The 16,555-nt window shown below is 40.2% G+C and overlaps 1 protein-coding gene across 1 annotated transcript in view; it reads left to right on the plus strand.

Annotated features, from left to right (window-relative positions):
- RPA1 (replication protein A1) overlaps nucleotides 1–16,555 on the plus strand; it is a 69,672-nt gene that overhangs the window by 24,130 nt on the left and 28,987 nt on the right. The window contains exon 5 of the mRNA XM_008063414.1: nucleotides 7,723–7,811. Coding sequence (XP_008061605.1) covers nucleotides 7,723–7,811 — 89 coding nt within the window. The remainder of the gene's footprint in view (nucleotides 1–7,722; nucleotides 7,812–16,555) is intronic.

Below are 16,555 nucleotides of genomic sequence, written 5' to 3' on the forward strand. Positions count from 1 at the left end.
AAAAAAAAAAAAAAAAAAAAGGCATTAGATATATAACAATGTTACTTTTGTTCCCAGTTTTTCCCTTAGGTTTTTAAGTTCCCTTTTCTTCTCAGTCTTGTTTAAGCTCATCTTTTGGCTATTTTTTGTTTGTTTTAAATTTAATTCATAGTGTTACTTATTTATATATATATATAATTTTTTTTTTTTTTTTTGCTAATCACTTTTGGGAAGTATTACTCCCTTTCTTGGCTTGTGCTTTCTTCTAGGCTGGGTTCTTTAACTGTCTTTCCCTCCCGTTCCTTCCACTTTTATGCACAATGTATTGCATTGTTGCTGTGTCATTCCTTTTTATTTCATTCGTGTTTAATGTGGACTTTATATTTGCTCTGACATAGTCTAGGCTAGGTGCATCTCCTTGCCAACCTTCCCACTTGGGACCTGTTATCTTCTACTCCAGGCTATCTTTGAGTGCTTAAGTGGTACTTTCTACCCACTTTTCTGTCCTCCAGTGCATGGGTGTGGGAGAGGGTGGAGAGCTGTGCTGAAGTTGAGTACGGTCCTTGCTGGGAAACTCTTCAGAACCCCATTCTCTCTAGTCAAGGATGCAATTCCACTCCCTTGGGCTTTGACTTATTTCACTGTCTCAGCATGGTGGCATATCTTGTATTCTTTTCTTCCTCTACTGAGAGCCTGTATGTACATCTGAGTTTATTTATACTTTACCTTTTTGGTGGTCATTTAGGTTTATTCTAAACAGGGCTTTAGCAATCCTTGTACATTTAGTTATGTGTTTATGCTTTTATTTATGAAAGGTAGATTACTAGATTTAGTATTATAGGGTCAAAGGACATCTGTTTGTACAAAGTATATAATTATACTCATAAATACTGTATAAGAGTATCTGTTTCTGAATAAGCAAATTAATAGAAACAGAAGTTAGATTAGTAGTTCCCAGAGATGGGGGAGTATGGAGTGACTGCCAATGGGCACAGAGCTTCTTTTGGGGATGATAAAAATATTCTGCAGTTAGGTATTGGTGATATTTGCACAACTGTATGAATATACAAAATCCACAGAATTGTACATTTTGAAAGGGTGAATTTTATGGTATGTGAATGGTATCTCAATAAAGATGTTATTTTAAAAAATCTGTTTCTCACTAAGCTTGTCAACATACTGTGTATTATTAGTTTTTAAAAAATAATTACCAGTAATTATTATTTTAAATTAAATTTCCCTGTTAGTGAGGTCGTGTTTTTTCATGTATTTATTGGCTATTTATAGTTCTCTGAATAGCTTTTTATTGTATGCTTTGCCCATCTTTTTTTTTTTTGAGTTGGAGTCTCACTCTGTCACCCAGGCTGGAGTGCAGTGGCACAATCACGGTCACTGCAGCCTCGACCTGCTGGGCTCCGGCGATCCTTCCAGTTCAGCCTTCCAAGTAGCTGGAACTACAGGCATGCACCACCACACCTGGCTAATTTTTTTAAAAAATTTATTGTAGATATGAGGTTTCGCCATGTTGCCCAAAAGGGTCTTGAACCCCTGGACTCAGTCAGTCCTCTCACCTCCACCACCCAAAGTATTGGGATTATAGGTGTGAGCCACCACGCCCAGCTCCTTTTTTCTTTTCTTAAATTTTATTTGTGGGAGCTCTTTGTAAATCAGGGCATTAACTCTTTGTTTTCTGTTTCACATACTATATTCTATTCATCATGGTTTGTTTTGTGTATAGTCTTATGATACGGAATTAAAGAAATTTTTAAAATCTCATCATACTTGTTCATTTTTTTTCCTTTATGGCTTCTGGATTTTGTCTTTCTTAGGAAACTTATTTGATCAGATTATAAAAAAATGTTTTAGATCTTCGAACACTTCTGTGAATTTTTAAAATACTTTAGTTCATCTGAGTTTTATTTTTATATAGGATTTGAGGAGAGAATCTAGTTTAATTCTTTTTCAGATGGGTAGCTCATGTCATAGAGGGCCTATAGGCTGCAGTAGAAGAAGTTTAGATTTTATTCTGAGTGTGATGGAAAGCCATACGGTTTTGATCAGGAGAGTAGTGGTATAATCTGATTTAAATTTTTTAAAGTTTTCAAAAGATTGTTCCGATTGTTGTGTTGAGAATTGATGGTTGGTGCCAAAAGCAGATACAGAAAGACTGGTATCTGTTCTCAAGTTTGCCATTTATTTTGTTGCTTTTTGCCTATTCCTGTATCAGTCCCATAGAGAGTTTTTATTTGGAGGGGGTTGGTAACAACTTTATTCAGATAGAATTCACATGCCATGTGATTCATCCATTTAAAATATGAAGTTTTTTAAAAGTATATTCACAGTTGTGCAGCCATGACCACAATTAATTTTAGAACAATTTATCACCCCCCAAAACCTCTGTACTGTTATCTATCATCCCCAAATCCCCCATCCCAGCCAGCCACTAATCTACTTTGTCTTTAAATTTGCCTCTTCCAGACATTCATATACATGGCATAATACAATATCTGACCCTCTGTGACTGCCCTCTTTCATGTAGAATAATGTTTTTTGTTTGTTTGTTTGTTTAGTTGGAGTTTCACTCTCGTCCAGGCTGGGGGTGCAATGGCACGCTCATGGCCACCACAGCCTCGACCTGCTGGGCTCGGGTGATCCTTCTGCCTCAGTCTTCCAAGTGACTGTAATTACAGGCACACACCATCATGCCTGGATAATTTTTTTTTAAAAATTTATTGTAGAGATGAGGTCTCACCAAGTTGCCCAGGCCGGTCTTGAACCCATGGGCTTAGGCAGCCCTCTCACCTTGGCCTCCCAAAGTGCTAGGATTATAGGCATGAGCTCCCGCTTCCGGCCAGTGTTTTCAAGGTTCATCTGAATTGTAGCATGTGTACTATTTTATGGCCAAGTTAATACTTTGTTGTCTGGATCTATCACATTTTGTGTATCCATTCATCAGTTGGTGGACTTATGAATTGTTTCCACCTTTTTGCTATTATGAATAATAATACTATGAACATTTTTACGTACTAGTTTTTGTGTGGACAGATGTTTCCTTTTATTTGTTTATTTATTTATTTATTTTTGAGTTGGAGTCTTACTCCATTGCCCAGGCTGGCGTACAGTGGCATGCTCATGGTCACCCCAGTGTCAACCTGCTGGGCTCTGGTGATCCTTCCGCCTCAGCCTTTAAAGTAGCTGGAACTACAGATGTGCACTACCACTCCTGGCTAATTTTTCTATTTAATGTAAAGATGAGGTCTTACCAAGTTGCCTAGGCTGTCCTCAAACCCGTGGGCTCAACAGCCTCCTCACCTTGGCCTCCAAAAGTGCTGGAATTGTGGGCTTGAGCGACTGCGCTGGCCTATTTTTATTTACCTATTTATTTATTTATTTTTATTTTTGAGTTGGAGTCTCACTCTATCACCCAGACTGGAGTGCAGTGGCCGCTCCCAGCCACCGTAGCCTCGGGCTCCGGCGATCCTTCCACCTCCAAGTAGCTGGAACTACAGACACGTGCCACCACGCCCGGCTAATTTTTTGATTTATTGTAGAGATGAAGTCTCGCCAAGTTGCCCAGGTGGGTCTCGAACCCGCGGGCTCAGGCAATCCACTCACCTCAGCCTCCCAAAGCATGGGATTATAGGCTGAGCCACCGAGCCTGGCTCTATTTTTATTTTTGAGACAGGGTCATGCTCTGTCACCTAGGCTGGAGTGCGATTGGTATGATCATGGCCTATTGTAACCTCAAACTCCTGTACCCTAAGTGATCCTCCAACCTTAGCCTCTTCAGTAACTGGGACTACGGGCATGTGTCACCACAATAGTATTTAAAATTTTTGTAGAGATGGGGTCTCGCTATGTTGTCCAGGCTGGTCTCGAACTCCTAGCCTCAAACAATCCTCTCATCTTGGCCTCCCAAAGCTCTGAGATTAAAGTTAAGTGGTAATTTTGTGATAAGCTTTTTGAGGAACAACGAGACTATTTTCCAAAGCAGCAACATAAGTTTACCTTAACGTCTGTAGTGTGTATGCATATAGAGTTTCTCCACATTCTAATCAACACTTACGATTATGTGCCATAGAGTTCCAGTTAAAGTATCATCTGTAGAATATTTAGTAACATATTGGCAATGTCTCCCTTTACTCTTTCACCTGCAGAATTTTCTTGGCAATTCTCATGTTTGTTGTTGCATATGAATTTTAGAGTTATGTTATCAAGTTGAAAAAGACAAGCAAAAGTCTTGTTTGAATATAAATAATTGTGTTAAATTTATATAATATTTGGTATTATGTCTTTTCATCCAAGAATATGATATGTGCCCATTTAAAATCTCTTGAATTTTCTAGATAAACAATTATATTATCTCCTTATTGTAATATTTGTGTCATTTATTTATCTTTTTTGTTTGTTTGTTTTGAGTTGGAGTCTCACTTTGTTGCCCAGGCTGGAGTGCAGTGACACGTTCACAGTCACCACAGCCTCGAACTGCTGGGCTCAGATGTTTCTTCCGCCCAAGCCTTCCAAGTAGCCAGAATCACAGGCGTGCACCACCACACCCGGCTAATTTTTTGATTTATTATAGAGATAAGGTCTCACTAAGTTGCCCAGGCTGGTCTTGAAACCCTGGACTCAGGCAATTCTCTTGCCTCCACCTCCCAAAGTGCTGGGATTACAGGCATGAGCCACTGTGCCTGGCTTATTTTTTTGGTTTTTAAAAAATCTTATCGTATTAGCTGACACCATCAAAACATTATTGGACGGTAGTAGTGTCAGCAGGTACCTTGTTTGTACCCTGATTTTAATGGAAATGCTTTTAGTTTCAGTGCTCCACATAAGTACGTGCACTATATCATGTTCAGGAAGTTTTTTAGGTCATTCTATTACTCAGTTTTATCAGGAATGGCTCTTAAGTTTTTTCAAAAGCTTTTACTACATCTTGATATAATCATATTGTTTTTAATCCTTTAGCATGATGAATTATTTTAATAGATTATCTAATATTGAACTATTCTTTCATTCCTGCAATGAATTCTGCCTTAAAAATAATCCTCTTAATTGCCTGAGCCCATGGGTTCGAGACCAGCCTGGACAACTTGGCCAGATCTCATCTCCACAATAAATCAAAAAAATTAGTCGAGCGTGGTGGCGTGTGTCAGTAATTCCAGCTACTTGGAAGACTGAGACAGAAGGATCACCTGAGCCCAGCAGGTCGAGGCTGCAGTGGCTGTGAGCGTGCCACTGTACTCCAACCTGGGTGACAAAGTGAGACTCCAACTTAAAAAAAAAAAAAAAAACCTCTTAGTGTGCTTGCTTGCTTTTTTGCAAAAGAAAAAGTTTTTTCTTTGGATAATTTAAATATCTACAAAAGTAGACAGAATACACAGTAGTATGATGAGTCCCTATTTTGCTCATTATTAAGTTCCAAATTAGCACCCAATGTCTAGTCTTACTTTATCTGTACCCTTACCACATCCAATTCACCTCTGTAATTTTGAAGTAAATCTCAGACATCATAGTATTTCATCCATAAATATTTTAGTTTATTTTTTTTTTTTTGAGTAGGAGTCTCACTCTGTCGCCCAGACTGGAGTGCAGTGGCCTCTCCCGGCCACCGCAACCTCGACCTACTGGGCTCCGGCGATCCTTCCGCCTCAGCCTTCCAAGTAACTGGAACTACAGGCGCGCGCTACCACGCCCAGCTAATTTTGAGATCTCGCCAAGTTGCTTGGGCAGGTCTCGAACCCGTGGGCTCAGGCAATCCACTCACCTCAGCCTCCCAAAGGTGCGCAGGATTACAGGCTGAGCCACTGAGCCCGGCTTAGTATTTTTTTTAAAGATAAGAACTCTTTTTTAAAAAACACCATACCATTTTAAACCTAAAATAACAAATATCTTGTCAGTGTTCTATTTTCAACTATTCTGATATTTATGTGTGTATGTTTATGTATCTATACAGTCTATCTGAATGAGCTCCAAAGTAAGGATCATACTACAGTAGATTGATAGTCTATTAATTCTCTGAATCTGTAGGTTCTGCCTTTATCTTTTTTCCTCCCTTACTGTTTATTTGTTGAAGAAACCAGTTCACATGCCCTTTACCCTCATTCAGTTTCCCGTAGTCTGGATTTTGCTGATTGTATCTTTAAGTCATTTAATATGTCCTTGTCATCTGTATTCTCAGTAAGTTGATATTGTATTGTTTTAATATGCTGCTCAATTCATCAGGCTAATATTTTATTTAGGATGTATGTATATTACAGGATGAAGTTAGTTTTGATATTTTGAGTGTGTTTTGTCTTAGGTTTTAGTGTTAGGGTAATGCTAGATGATTGATAAGCCTTCCATCTTTATATGTTCTGGAGTGGTTTGGGTAATTTTGGAAAGTAGTTAAATAACTATCACTAAATATCTGTCAGATGTTATTACAGGGCATCCATATCCAACTTTCAGGAACAGATCATTTCAAGCTTATTTTAGTTAAGTAGCATAACCCTGATGTGACAGCCTGGTAAAGGCAGCACAAACTGACTGTATGTACAAATGCAAATACAGCAGTTAGACCAATTTAAAGAATAAAACATGATAAAGTTGTATTTATTGTTGCTTAAATATTACTCCAGATCATCCACTTTTTCCATCTCCACTGTCACTAACCTAATTCAGACCACTATCATTTTCTCTTTTCTGTTGGTCTCCCTGCCTCCAGTTGTATTCCCCTTAAATTCCTTCTTCATGTTGCAGTTCTTTTTAAAATGCAGACATGATCATGATATTCTCATCAAGTATGTATTAAGCAACAAATGTGGGCCATTTGCTGAATTAAGCACTGGAGGACACCTGCCTTATTGAAAGTACTATCTAGTAAGAGAGTTAAATAATAAAATAATCACTAATGAATATATAATTAAAACTGAGAAATGTTCTGGAGGAAAGAAATCATGACAGTAGGAAAGAGTAGAACAAAGAAACCTGGTTTAAACTAGAGATTAGGGAACTTTGTCTTAAAGAAGCAATGTTTGAGATGAGAGCTAAAAAATTAGTATTAGACGAGGCAGAATGAGAAGATCATGACATCATAATCTCAGAGCAACAGGTATATAGACTTTGTGGTGGGGGGAGAATAGCGTATATGGGAACTGAAAGAAAACAGTATGGCCAGAGGACAGAGAGCAGGAGAGTGGTGTGGGATGAGCTGGAGTCAGGTTAGCAAGGCCAGAGCATGGAAGCCTGGCAAAACATGGCGGAGGTTTTTATTTTGGGCCTAAGGTCATTGGAAGGTTGTCGAAAGGTTTTAGTCAGAGTTAAAAATGAGCCAAAGAACTGTGTGTTCTTGAAGATAGGTATTTACTATATTTTTTAAAAATCTGTCATAATTGGTTTTCACTGGGGAAAAGTAATTGTTTAGATAAGTATATGTTTCTGAAAACATCTCTTTTTGTGCCACATATTCTTGTGTTTAATAATCTAAATTCTTATCATGTCAGTTGCTCCTTGAAGATATGGTATGTAGCAAGAACACTGCATTTTAATTAAGAAACTAGATAGGAAATGAAAACCCTGCAATCATAAAAAGACTTGATAATGATGCAGTGAAAGATTAAGGGAAATATTTATGAAAAACTGTTGACAAAGGGAAATAGTTTTATCAAAATGATCATGGGGGAAAGCATTTTAAATACTTTATCATTTGACAGGCTTATGAATATATTTTTCTAACTTGTTTCTATTTGTTTGCCTTTGTAGGAGAGTAGTTATCTTGATGGAGTTAGAAGTTCTAAAATCAGCTGAAGCAGTTGGAGTAAAGATTGGCAATCCAGTGCCCTATAATGAAGGTAAAATGCTTTTTTATATGTTGTAGCATTCAATTGAATACCTCTTTATAGATCCACATTTTACCTTTTGGATTGTGTGACTTGATAGGGTTTTTCTTTTCTTTACTTCAATAGCTTTTAAGGGTACAAATAGTTTTTGGTTCCATGAAAGCATTGTATAGTGATGAAGAAGTCTGGACTTTAAGTGTATCCGTCACCCCTACCTGTGCACATTTGTACCCAATAGATGACTTTTTTGTCCCTTCACCCTCCCCCTTCTGAGTCTCCAGTGTCCACTATACTATTTTCTTTGCCATTGCAGATCTACAGTTAAGATCCCACTTATGAGTTAGAACATGCAGTTTTTTATTTTCTGTTCCTTTGTTAGATCAGTTAGGATTATGTTCTTCAGTACCATTCAGGTTGCTGCAAAGGATTGTGTGACTTGTTACTTAAAAAAAATTTTTTTTTTAATTGGAATATCATTCTGTCACCCAGGCTGGAGTGCAGTGGCGCACTCGTGGCCACCGCTGCCTGCATCTGCTGTGCTCAGTTTATCCTTCTGCCTCAGCCTTCCGAGTAGCTGGGACTACTGCTGCAGGCCACCATGCCTGGCTAATTTTTACTAATTTATCGTAGAGACAAGATCTCGCCAAGTTGCCCAGACTGGTCTTGAACCCCCAGACTCAAGCATTCTTCTTGCCTCAGACTCCCAAAGTGCAGGGATTACAGCTGTGCGCCCCCACACCCAGCTACTTTTTAGTCCTTTTTTTTTTTTTTTGAATAGGATTCTCACTCTGTTGGCCAGGCTAGAGTGCAGTCGCATGCTCATGGCCACTGCAACCTCAACCTACTGGGCTCAGGTGATCCCTCTGCCTCAGGCTTCCAAATAGCTGGAATCAGCTGGGCTCGGTGGCTCAGCCTGTAATCCCGTGCCTTGGGAGGCTGAGGTGAGTGGATTCCCTGAGCCCGGGGGTTCGAGACCCGCCTGAGCAAGTTGGTGAGACCTCATCTCTACAATAAATCAAAAAAATGAGCCGGGTGTGGTAGCGTGTGCCTGTAGTTCCAGCTACTTGGAAGGCTGAGGCGGAAGGATCTCCGGAGCCCAGCAGGTCGAGGCTGCGGTGGCCGGGAGCAGCCACTGCACTCCAGTCTGGGCGACAGAGTGAGACTCCAACTCAAACAAAAAAACCAAAAAAACCAAAAAAAAACCAAATAGCTGGAATCACAGGTGCCACCATGCCTGGCTAATGTTTTGATTTATTGTAGAGACAAAGTTTCGTCATGTTGCTGAGGCTGGTCTCAAACTCCTGAGCTCAGGCAATCCTTTCACCTCTGCCTTCCAAAGTGCTGGAATTACAGGCTTGAGCCACTACGCCCAGCTTACTTGTTAGTTTTAATAAAGCAATAGTTGGCCAAGTGCCATGAGTGTGCCTGGGTGTCAGAGTGAGACTCCAACTAAAAAAAAACAACTCTTGAAAAGGCAACTGACAGTTTAAACAAAAATAATAACACTGCTTTGTATGGTTTATAACAGGTACAAGTAAGTGTCCAACAACCATACTACAATCATGATCATGATGTGTGTGTTATCCCAACTCAGGATGCTGAGGTGGGAGGATTGCTTGAACACAGGGGTTCAAGGCTGCAGTGAGCTATGATTGTGCCACTCACTGTACTCCAGTCTGGGTGACAGAGGGAGATTCTGTTTCTAAAATTAAAAAAAAAAAATTGGGACATACAGAGTACAGTTATATAATATTTGTTTTGATGATCTTGTCTGCTGATTCCAACATCTGTGTTAGGTCTGGGTCTGTTTTTTTTTTTTCTTTTCAAATTGGAAAATATAGTTTATTTAGAAAGTAAATTAGAGAGAGGAGATAGATTCACTTCCCCAAGGTAGGGGAAGGGGCCAAAGCTAAGAAACATGGCGGTGGTAGCTCAGAGAGCCATGTGGATACACCAGAGTTTAGCAAAGCAATGGTAGTTCTAGGTCTGTTTCAATCAGTTGATTCACACTGCTCCCCCCCAATTATGGATCATATTTTTCTGCTTCTTTCTGTGCGTGGCAATCTTTAATTGAATGCCAGACATTGGGTTTTGTACCTTGTTGGGCACTGGAAACTTTTGAAACTTTTATTGAGCTTTTTTAGGGATACAGTTACTTGGAAAAAATTTAATCTCTTTGAGTTGTTGCTTTTAAGATTTGTTAGATAGGATCAGAGAGCCACATTTAGTCTAGGTCTAGTTATTCCCAATAGGAGGCAAGACCTGTCAGAGTATTCTACTCGATGCCCACGGATAGGAGTTTTTCCAATATGGCTGGTAGAAACATGAATTATTTCTAGCTGGCTATAAGCACCAGGCACGGTTCCCTCTGGTCCTCTCAGATGATTCTTATCTTGGCTTCAGATCATTTCCACACACACATGGGCCAGCCAGTACTCTGGTGACTGTCAAGGGAAACTGTCCACAGATCTCTGCACTTCTCTCTCTGTGCAGCTCTCTCCTTTGCTGCTCTGTCTTGCGAACTCTAGACCCATACTCTTAGGTCCCATCTCCTCACCCCAGGGGTTCCTCAGGCCCCCTACACCCTCAAGGCAGTAAGATGGTACAGTGCTGCTCACCTTGTTTCTTGTGTCACAGTGATTGCTGTCCTTCATTGCTTAATGTCCAGTGTCTTGAAAACCATTTGTTCATATATTGTGTCCTTTCCTTGGGTTATTTTAAGTGGTGGTGTAAACCTGGCCTCTGTTGCTCCATCTTGTTTTGTACATAGTTATAAAACTAAATATTTTTTGCGAGGTATGTACTAAAAAACAAAACACCAATTCCTTGGCCTCACTCTTCTTTGGCCTCTGACTCCTGTCCAGAGGCAATCTGTTTCAGATCTCACAGCAGGCCGGGCACGGTGGCTCAGCTTGTAATCCCAGCACTTTGGGAGGCCGAGGCGAGAGTGCCTGAGCCCAGCAGGTCGAGGCTGCGGTGGCTGTGAGTGTGCCACTACACTCCAACCTGGGCAACAGAGTGAGACTCCAACTCAAAAAATTAAAAATTAAAAATAAATAAATCTGCCGGGCTCGGTGGCTCAGCCTGTAATCCCACACCTTTGGGAGGCTGAGGTGAGTGGATTGCCTGAGCCCGTGGGTTCGAGACCTGCCTGGCCAACTTAGCGAGACCTCATCTCTACAGTAAATAAAAAATCAGCCGGGTGTGGTAGCGCACGCCTATAATTCCAGCTACTCAGAAGGCTGAGGCAGAAGGATCGCTGGAGCCCAGTGGGTCGAGGCTGTGGTGGCCAGAAGCGGCCACTGTACTCCAGTCTGGGCAACGGAGTGAAACTCCAACTCAAAAAAAAAAAACCAAAAAAAGAAAAACCAAAATTTTTTTGTAGAGCCAGGATCTTGCTGTGCTGTCCAGACTGGTTCAAATTCCTGTCTTCAAGCAATCCTACCACTTCGATCTCCCAAATTGCTGGATTATAGGTGTGAGTCCCTGTATCTGGCCTCAGATGGTTTTTATATTTTCAGATTGATTTAAACAGCATTTTTTTTTTTTGAGTCAGAGTCTCACTCCATCACCCAGGCTGGAGTGAAGTGGCATGCTCACGGCCACCCCAGTGTCAACCTGCTGGGCTCCAGCGATCCTTCCACCTCAGCCTTCCAAGTAACCAGAACTACAGGCGCGTGCTACCACACCTGACTAATTTTTTATTTATTGTAGAGACAAGGTCTCGCCAAGTTGCCTAGACTGGTTAGCAATTTTTTAAAGAAATGGAGTCTTACTCTGTTGCCCAGGCTAGAGTGCAGCGGCATGATCATATCTTACTGCAGGCTTGACCTCCTGGACTCAGATGATACTTCTACCTCAGTCTCCCAAGTAGCTGGAACTACAGGTGTGTGTCACCACACCCTTCTAACTTTTTTTGCCCAGGCTGACCTCGAGCTCTTAAACTCAAGCAGTTCTCTTACCTTGGCCTCTGAAAGTGCTGGGATTACATACACGAGCCGTTGTGCCCAGCTGTGTTTTTGTAAAAACTAACTAAGCTGTCTCTATTGCTCCCAATAGGTGAAGGTGCTTGGGTAGTTCCACTGAAGTGTACTAATTCATTATCTTAATTTAAACTTAATCAAACACAGCTCTTCAGTTTGTCCTTCACTTTTGCTATTAGTAGGACTTTTGCTTAAGGATAAATGGCGTTGAACCCAATAATTCTTGTGCTGGAGAGAAATTGCATCCTGTCTTTGTTTTCCTACTTGTAATACTGGGATTACAAGTGTGAGCCACTGTGCCTGGCTCGGTTTTTAATCATTAAAACAAATAAAGATGAATGAGGCAATGAAGTTACTTGCCTAAGGTCACACAGCTAGTGAGTTGCTTCAAGAAATGAGGCTAGGTGTGGTGGCTCACTCCTGTAATTCCAGCACTTTGGGAAGCAAAGGCAAGAGGTCCAGAAGTTTGAGATCAGCCTGGGCAACATAATGAGACCTCATCTCTACAAAAAATAAAAAAACTTAGCTGGACATGATGGCTCATGCCTATAGTCCCAGCTACTTGAGAGGCTGAGGTGGAAGGATTGCCTGAGCCCAAGAGTTCAAGATAGCAGTGAGCACTGAACATGCCTCTGCACTTCAGCCTGGGTGACAGTGAGACCTTTACTCAAAAAAAAAGAAAGGAAAGAAAGAAATGAGAATTAGCTGGTCACAGTGACTCATCCCTGCAATCCTAGCACTTTGGGAGGCCTAGGTGGGGGAATGACTTGAGACCAGAGGTTCAAGACCAGCCTCAGAACCATAGTGAGACCCTGTCTCTATTTGGGAGCAAAAAAAAAAAAACAAAACCTAGCAAACAAATGAGAATCAGTATTTGTGATTTCCAGGTGAAGACACTTTCCATTTTACTCAGACTTTTGAAGATTAACCTTCAAGATTTTTACTGTGAAACTGTATTTAGGTACATAGATTTGTGTGATTGAATAATCTATTGCAAGAATGTTGTATATATAATTAGAAGTTATATCTATTTCATGTCGGTATATTTGTCCATCAAAACTTGTATAATTTTTAAAAATTGAAATATGAGTGATAATCAGGCATATTTTCTTTAGTAAACTTTAATTTTTGTTTTAACTTTTGAATAGAATCTAGTTGCATAACTTCAGAAGTCAAAACTACAAAATTGTACATTCAGAGAAATCTCACTTCTACACCTGCCTCCCCCACTCATTGCTGCCCTCTTTAGGTAACAGATTTTTAGTGGTTCCTTTTTATCCTTCAAGTGTTTCTTTATGCAAATGTAACCAAATACAAATATTATGTATTCTCATTTTATACTCCATTTTACTTACACAAAAGGAAGGATACTATGTACATTATCTTTTTTTTATCTTGTTGAAAAAAAATTTTTTAACCTAAGAGATACTTACATATACTTGTTTATGCTTAGAGATCTTTTTTTGAGTCGAAGTCTCATCTCTGTCACCCATGCTGAAGTGCAGTGGCCACCGCAGCATCAACCTGCTGTGCTCAGGTGATCCTTCCACCTCAGGCTTCCAAGTAGCTGGAACTACAGGCATGCGCTACCATGCCCAGCTAATTTTTGATTTATTGTAGAGATGAGGTCTTGCATCATAGGTGTAAGCCACCATGCCCAGCCCTTTTTTTTTTTTTTAATGGTTACTTTGTGCTTTTCTTTTTTTTTAAATTGATTATCCATTGTGTGGCTGTTCCATGGTTTATTTAACCAGTCTTTTATTGATGAGCACTTTGATTGTTTCTATACTATGGCTATTAAAACACTGCTTCAGGCTGGGCTCGGTGGCTCAGCCTGTAATCTCAGCACTTTGGGATACCAAGGCAAGTGGATTACCTGAGTCCATGGGTTCGAAACCAGCCTGGGAAACTTGACGAGATGTCATCTCTACAATAAATCAAAAATTAGCTGAGCATGGTAGTGTACACATGTAGTTCTGGCTGCTTGGAAGGCTGAGGTGGAAGGATCACCAGATCCTAGCAGTTCGATGCGGGGCTGGCCATGAGTGTACCATGGCACTCTAGCCTGGGTGACAGAATGAGACTCCAACTCAGAAAAACAAAACAAAACAAAACACTGCTTCAGTGAATAACTTTATACCTATGCAGGTGTAGGGGCAGACAGGACTTGGTTGCCAGAAGTGAGATTGCTGGGTCAATGGGTCAGAGTATCTGTGCCTGGCAGAGATAGTTGGGTTCTCCTGTCAGATACTATCATTTTTTTTTATTTCCACCAGGAATGTATACTAGTTTCTTCACAGCCATGCCAACAGAGTATGTTGTTAAGCCTTTGAATTTTTATAAATTTGATAGATGAAAAAATGGTATCTCATTTTAGTTTTTATTTGTATTCTGAACAAAACGAGCATTCTTTTAAATTTTTAGGGGCCTTTGGTTTTATTTTTGGTCTCTGTGAACTGACTATTCTACTCTTGTATAACCCATTTTTCTTTTGTTTTGTATGTCTTTTTCTTCTCTATTTCTAGGAGTTCTTTATAGAGTAGGGATTAAGTCATTGTCTCTGATTTGAGGTGTAGAGTCTTTTTAACCTTGCTTATGGTGGTTTTGGTTTTGTGTGTTTGTTTGCTGTATGACAGTTTTTAGAAAATTTTTGTGTCATTGAATTTACTGATAATTGTTTATGACTTTGAGATTTTGAGCTATAGTTATAAAGGTCTTACTCCAAAGTTATTAAGGCATTCACCTGTGTTTTATTCTTGTACTTCCACAGTTTCAGTTTTTACGTTTAAATCATACGTGCTGCTTCTTTTGTGGTGCTTTTGGCTTTACTTCTACATAACTTGGATTGGTGGGTTTTCTCCATCCCCTAGTGTCACTAAAGATGTAGTTTGTGTGTGTGTACACATGTGTGCATTTGTGTATGGGTGTGTTCATTCTTGTTGGTTTGTATGGTTTCTAAAAGTGGAAAGTCAGGGGACTAAGCCATCACTATGCTCTTTCTGGATATGGAGCCTGCTAAATATTAATTTTTACTTTCACAAATCATGGTAATTTAATACTTTAAACTGGAGAGAGAATATTGAAGCCTATTGGGTAAAGTTCTAAATTTTAAATTGGTACATCACATTTGTTCTGCAGTAGTAAAGTTTAGTTAAAATAAGTGCATTGAGTATCATATTCTTAGCTTTTAGGAAGGTGAGCTAAGACAAAACATTGCTTAGCGGCTTTATGAAATCTTTGGATGTAGTAGGGACAAGAAGGGGTGGGTAATTGTGCCCAACTTACCACCCTGACCAGGTTTCTAATGTGTTTTGTGTTACATTTAATGGAATGGTTGCTTTGGATTTTCAGGGGCCAAAATATTTGTGGTAAAGGTGGAAGTGAAAGGGTTGAAAGATCATTATTGCTTGGGGTCAGAAATACAGGGCTACGGGGAAAAAACTCCTTTATCTCAATACCCAGTTCCACTAGCCCTTCTCTTTCTTCAGTGTCTGCTAAAGTGCAGAGGGATAACTGGGCACCATCGCTCACACCTGTAATCCTAGCACTTTGGGAGGTGAAGGTGAGAGGATTGCCTGAGTCCAGGGGTTCGAGACCAGCCTGGGCAGCTTGGCGAGACCTTGTCTCTGCAATAAATTAATAAAAATTAGCCAGGCATGGTGGCGCACATCTGTGGTTCCAGCTACTTGGAAGGCTGAGTCAGAAGGATGGCCTGAACCCAGCAGGTGGAGGCTGTGTTGGCTGTTGAATGTGCCACTGCACTCCAGCCTGGGCGACAGGGTGACTCCAACTCAAAAATGCAGAGGGATGAGAAGATTTTGCTGTTCCAGATTATTTGAGAAAGGACACTGTATTATTGGGTAGAGAACTAGTTAGATTGGTATCCTCCCAACACCTAATCCAGAACCTGTGATTTGTCAGGTGACCAGCAAAATTGACTAAGTCCAACCCAGAAAAAGGCAGGAATCTAAAATATGATTTGAAATTGTCTTATGGTATTACTACCACATGAAATATAGATATGCATAGAATTTTCAAAGTATAAGAAATAAAACTTCAAACATAATTCATGCTTCATACAATATTGAATTAGATAGCTTTTTTTTGTTTTTTTTTTTGAGTGGAGTCTCACTCTGTCGCCCAGACTGGAGTGCAGTGGCCGCTCCCGGCCACCGCAGCCTCGACCTGCTGGGCTCCGGCGATCCTTCCGCCTCAGCCTTCCGAGTAGCCGGAACTACAGGCGCACGCTACCACGCCCGGCTGATTTTTTGATTTATTGTAGAGATGAGGTCTCACTGTCCAGGCGGGTCTCAAACCCGCGGGCTCAGGCAACCCACTCATCTCAGCCTCCCAAAGTGAGGGATTACAGGCTGAGCCACTGAGCCTGGCTGAATTAGATAGTTTTTAAGCCTCCCATACTTACCACTATATTTTTGTCAGGATATATATATGAGTTCTATGTACTAATACTATTGCTAACAATATTTTTCTTTGACTAAAATTTGTTACCTAATATTTAATTATTAGCATTACTTATTATTGAAAGATAACTCATTGGAATTGTTTCAGTCTGATTTCTATCGACCTGAAATTATAATTATTATGTTGTATACTTTCCTGTATACTTTTCTATCAACCTGAAATTATAATTATTATGTTGTATACTTCCCTGTATATTTTGTAGTTGTTGTTAAGAAAGTACTTACTGAGCCGGGCTCGGTGGCTCAGCCTGTAATCCTGTGCCTTTGGGAGGCTGAGGTGAGTGGATTGCCT

The sequence above is a fragment of the Carlito syrichta genome, unplaced genomic scaffold (assembly GCF_000164805.1).
Source record: "Carlito syrichta isolate Samal-C Ts95f unplaced genomic scaffold, Tarsius_syrichta-2.0.1 Scaffold306835, whole genome shotgun sequence".
NCBI lineage: Eukaryota > Metazoa > Chordata > Mammalia > Primates > Tarsiidae > Carlito > Carlito syrichta.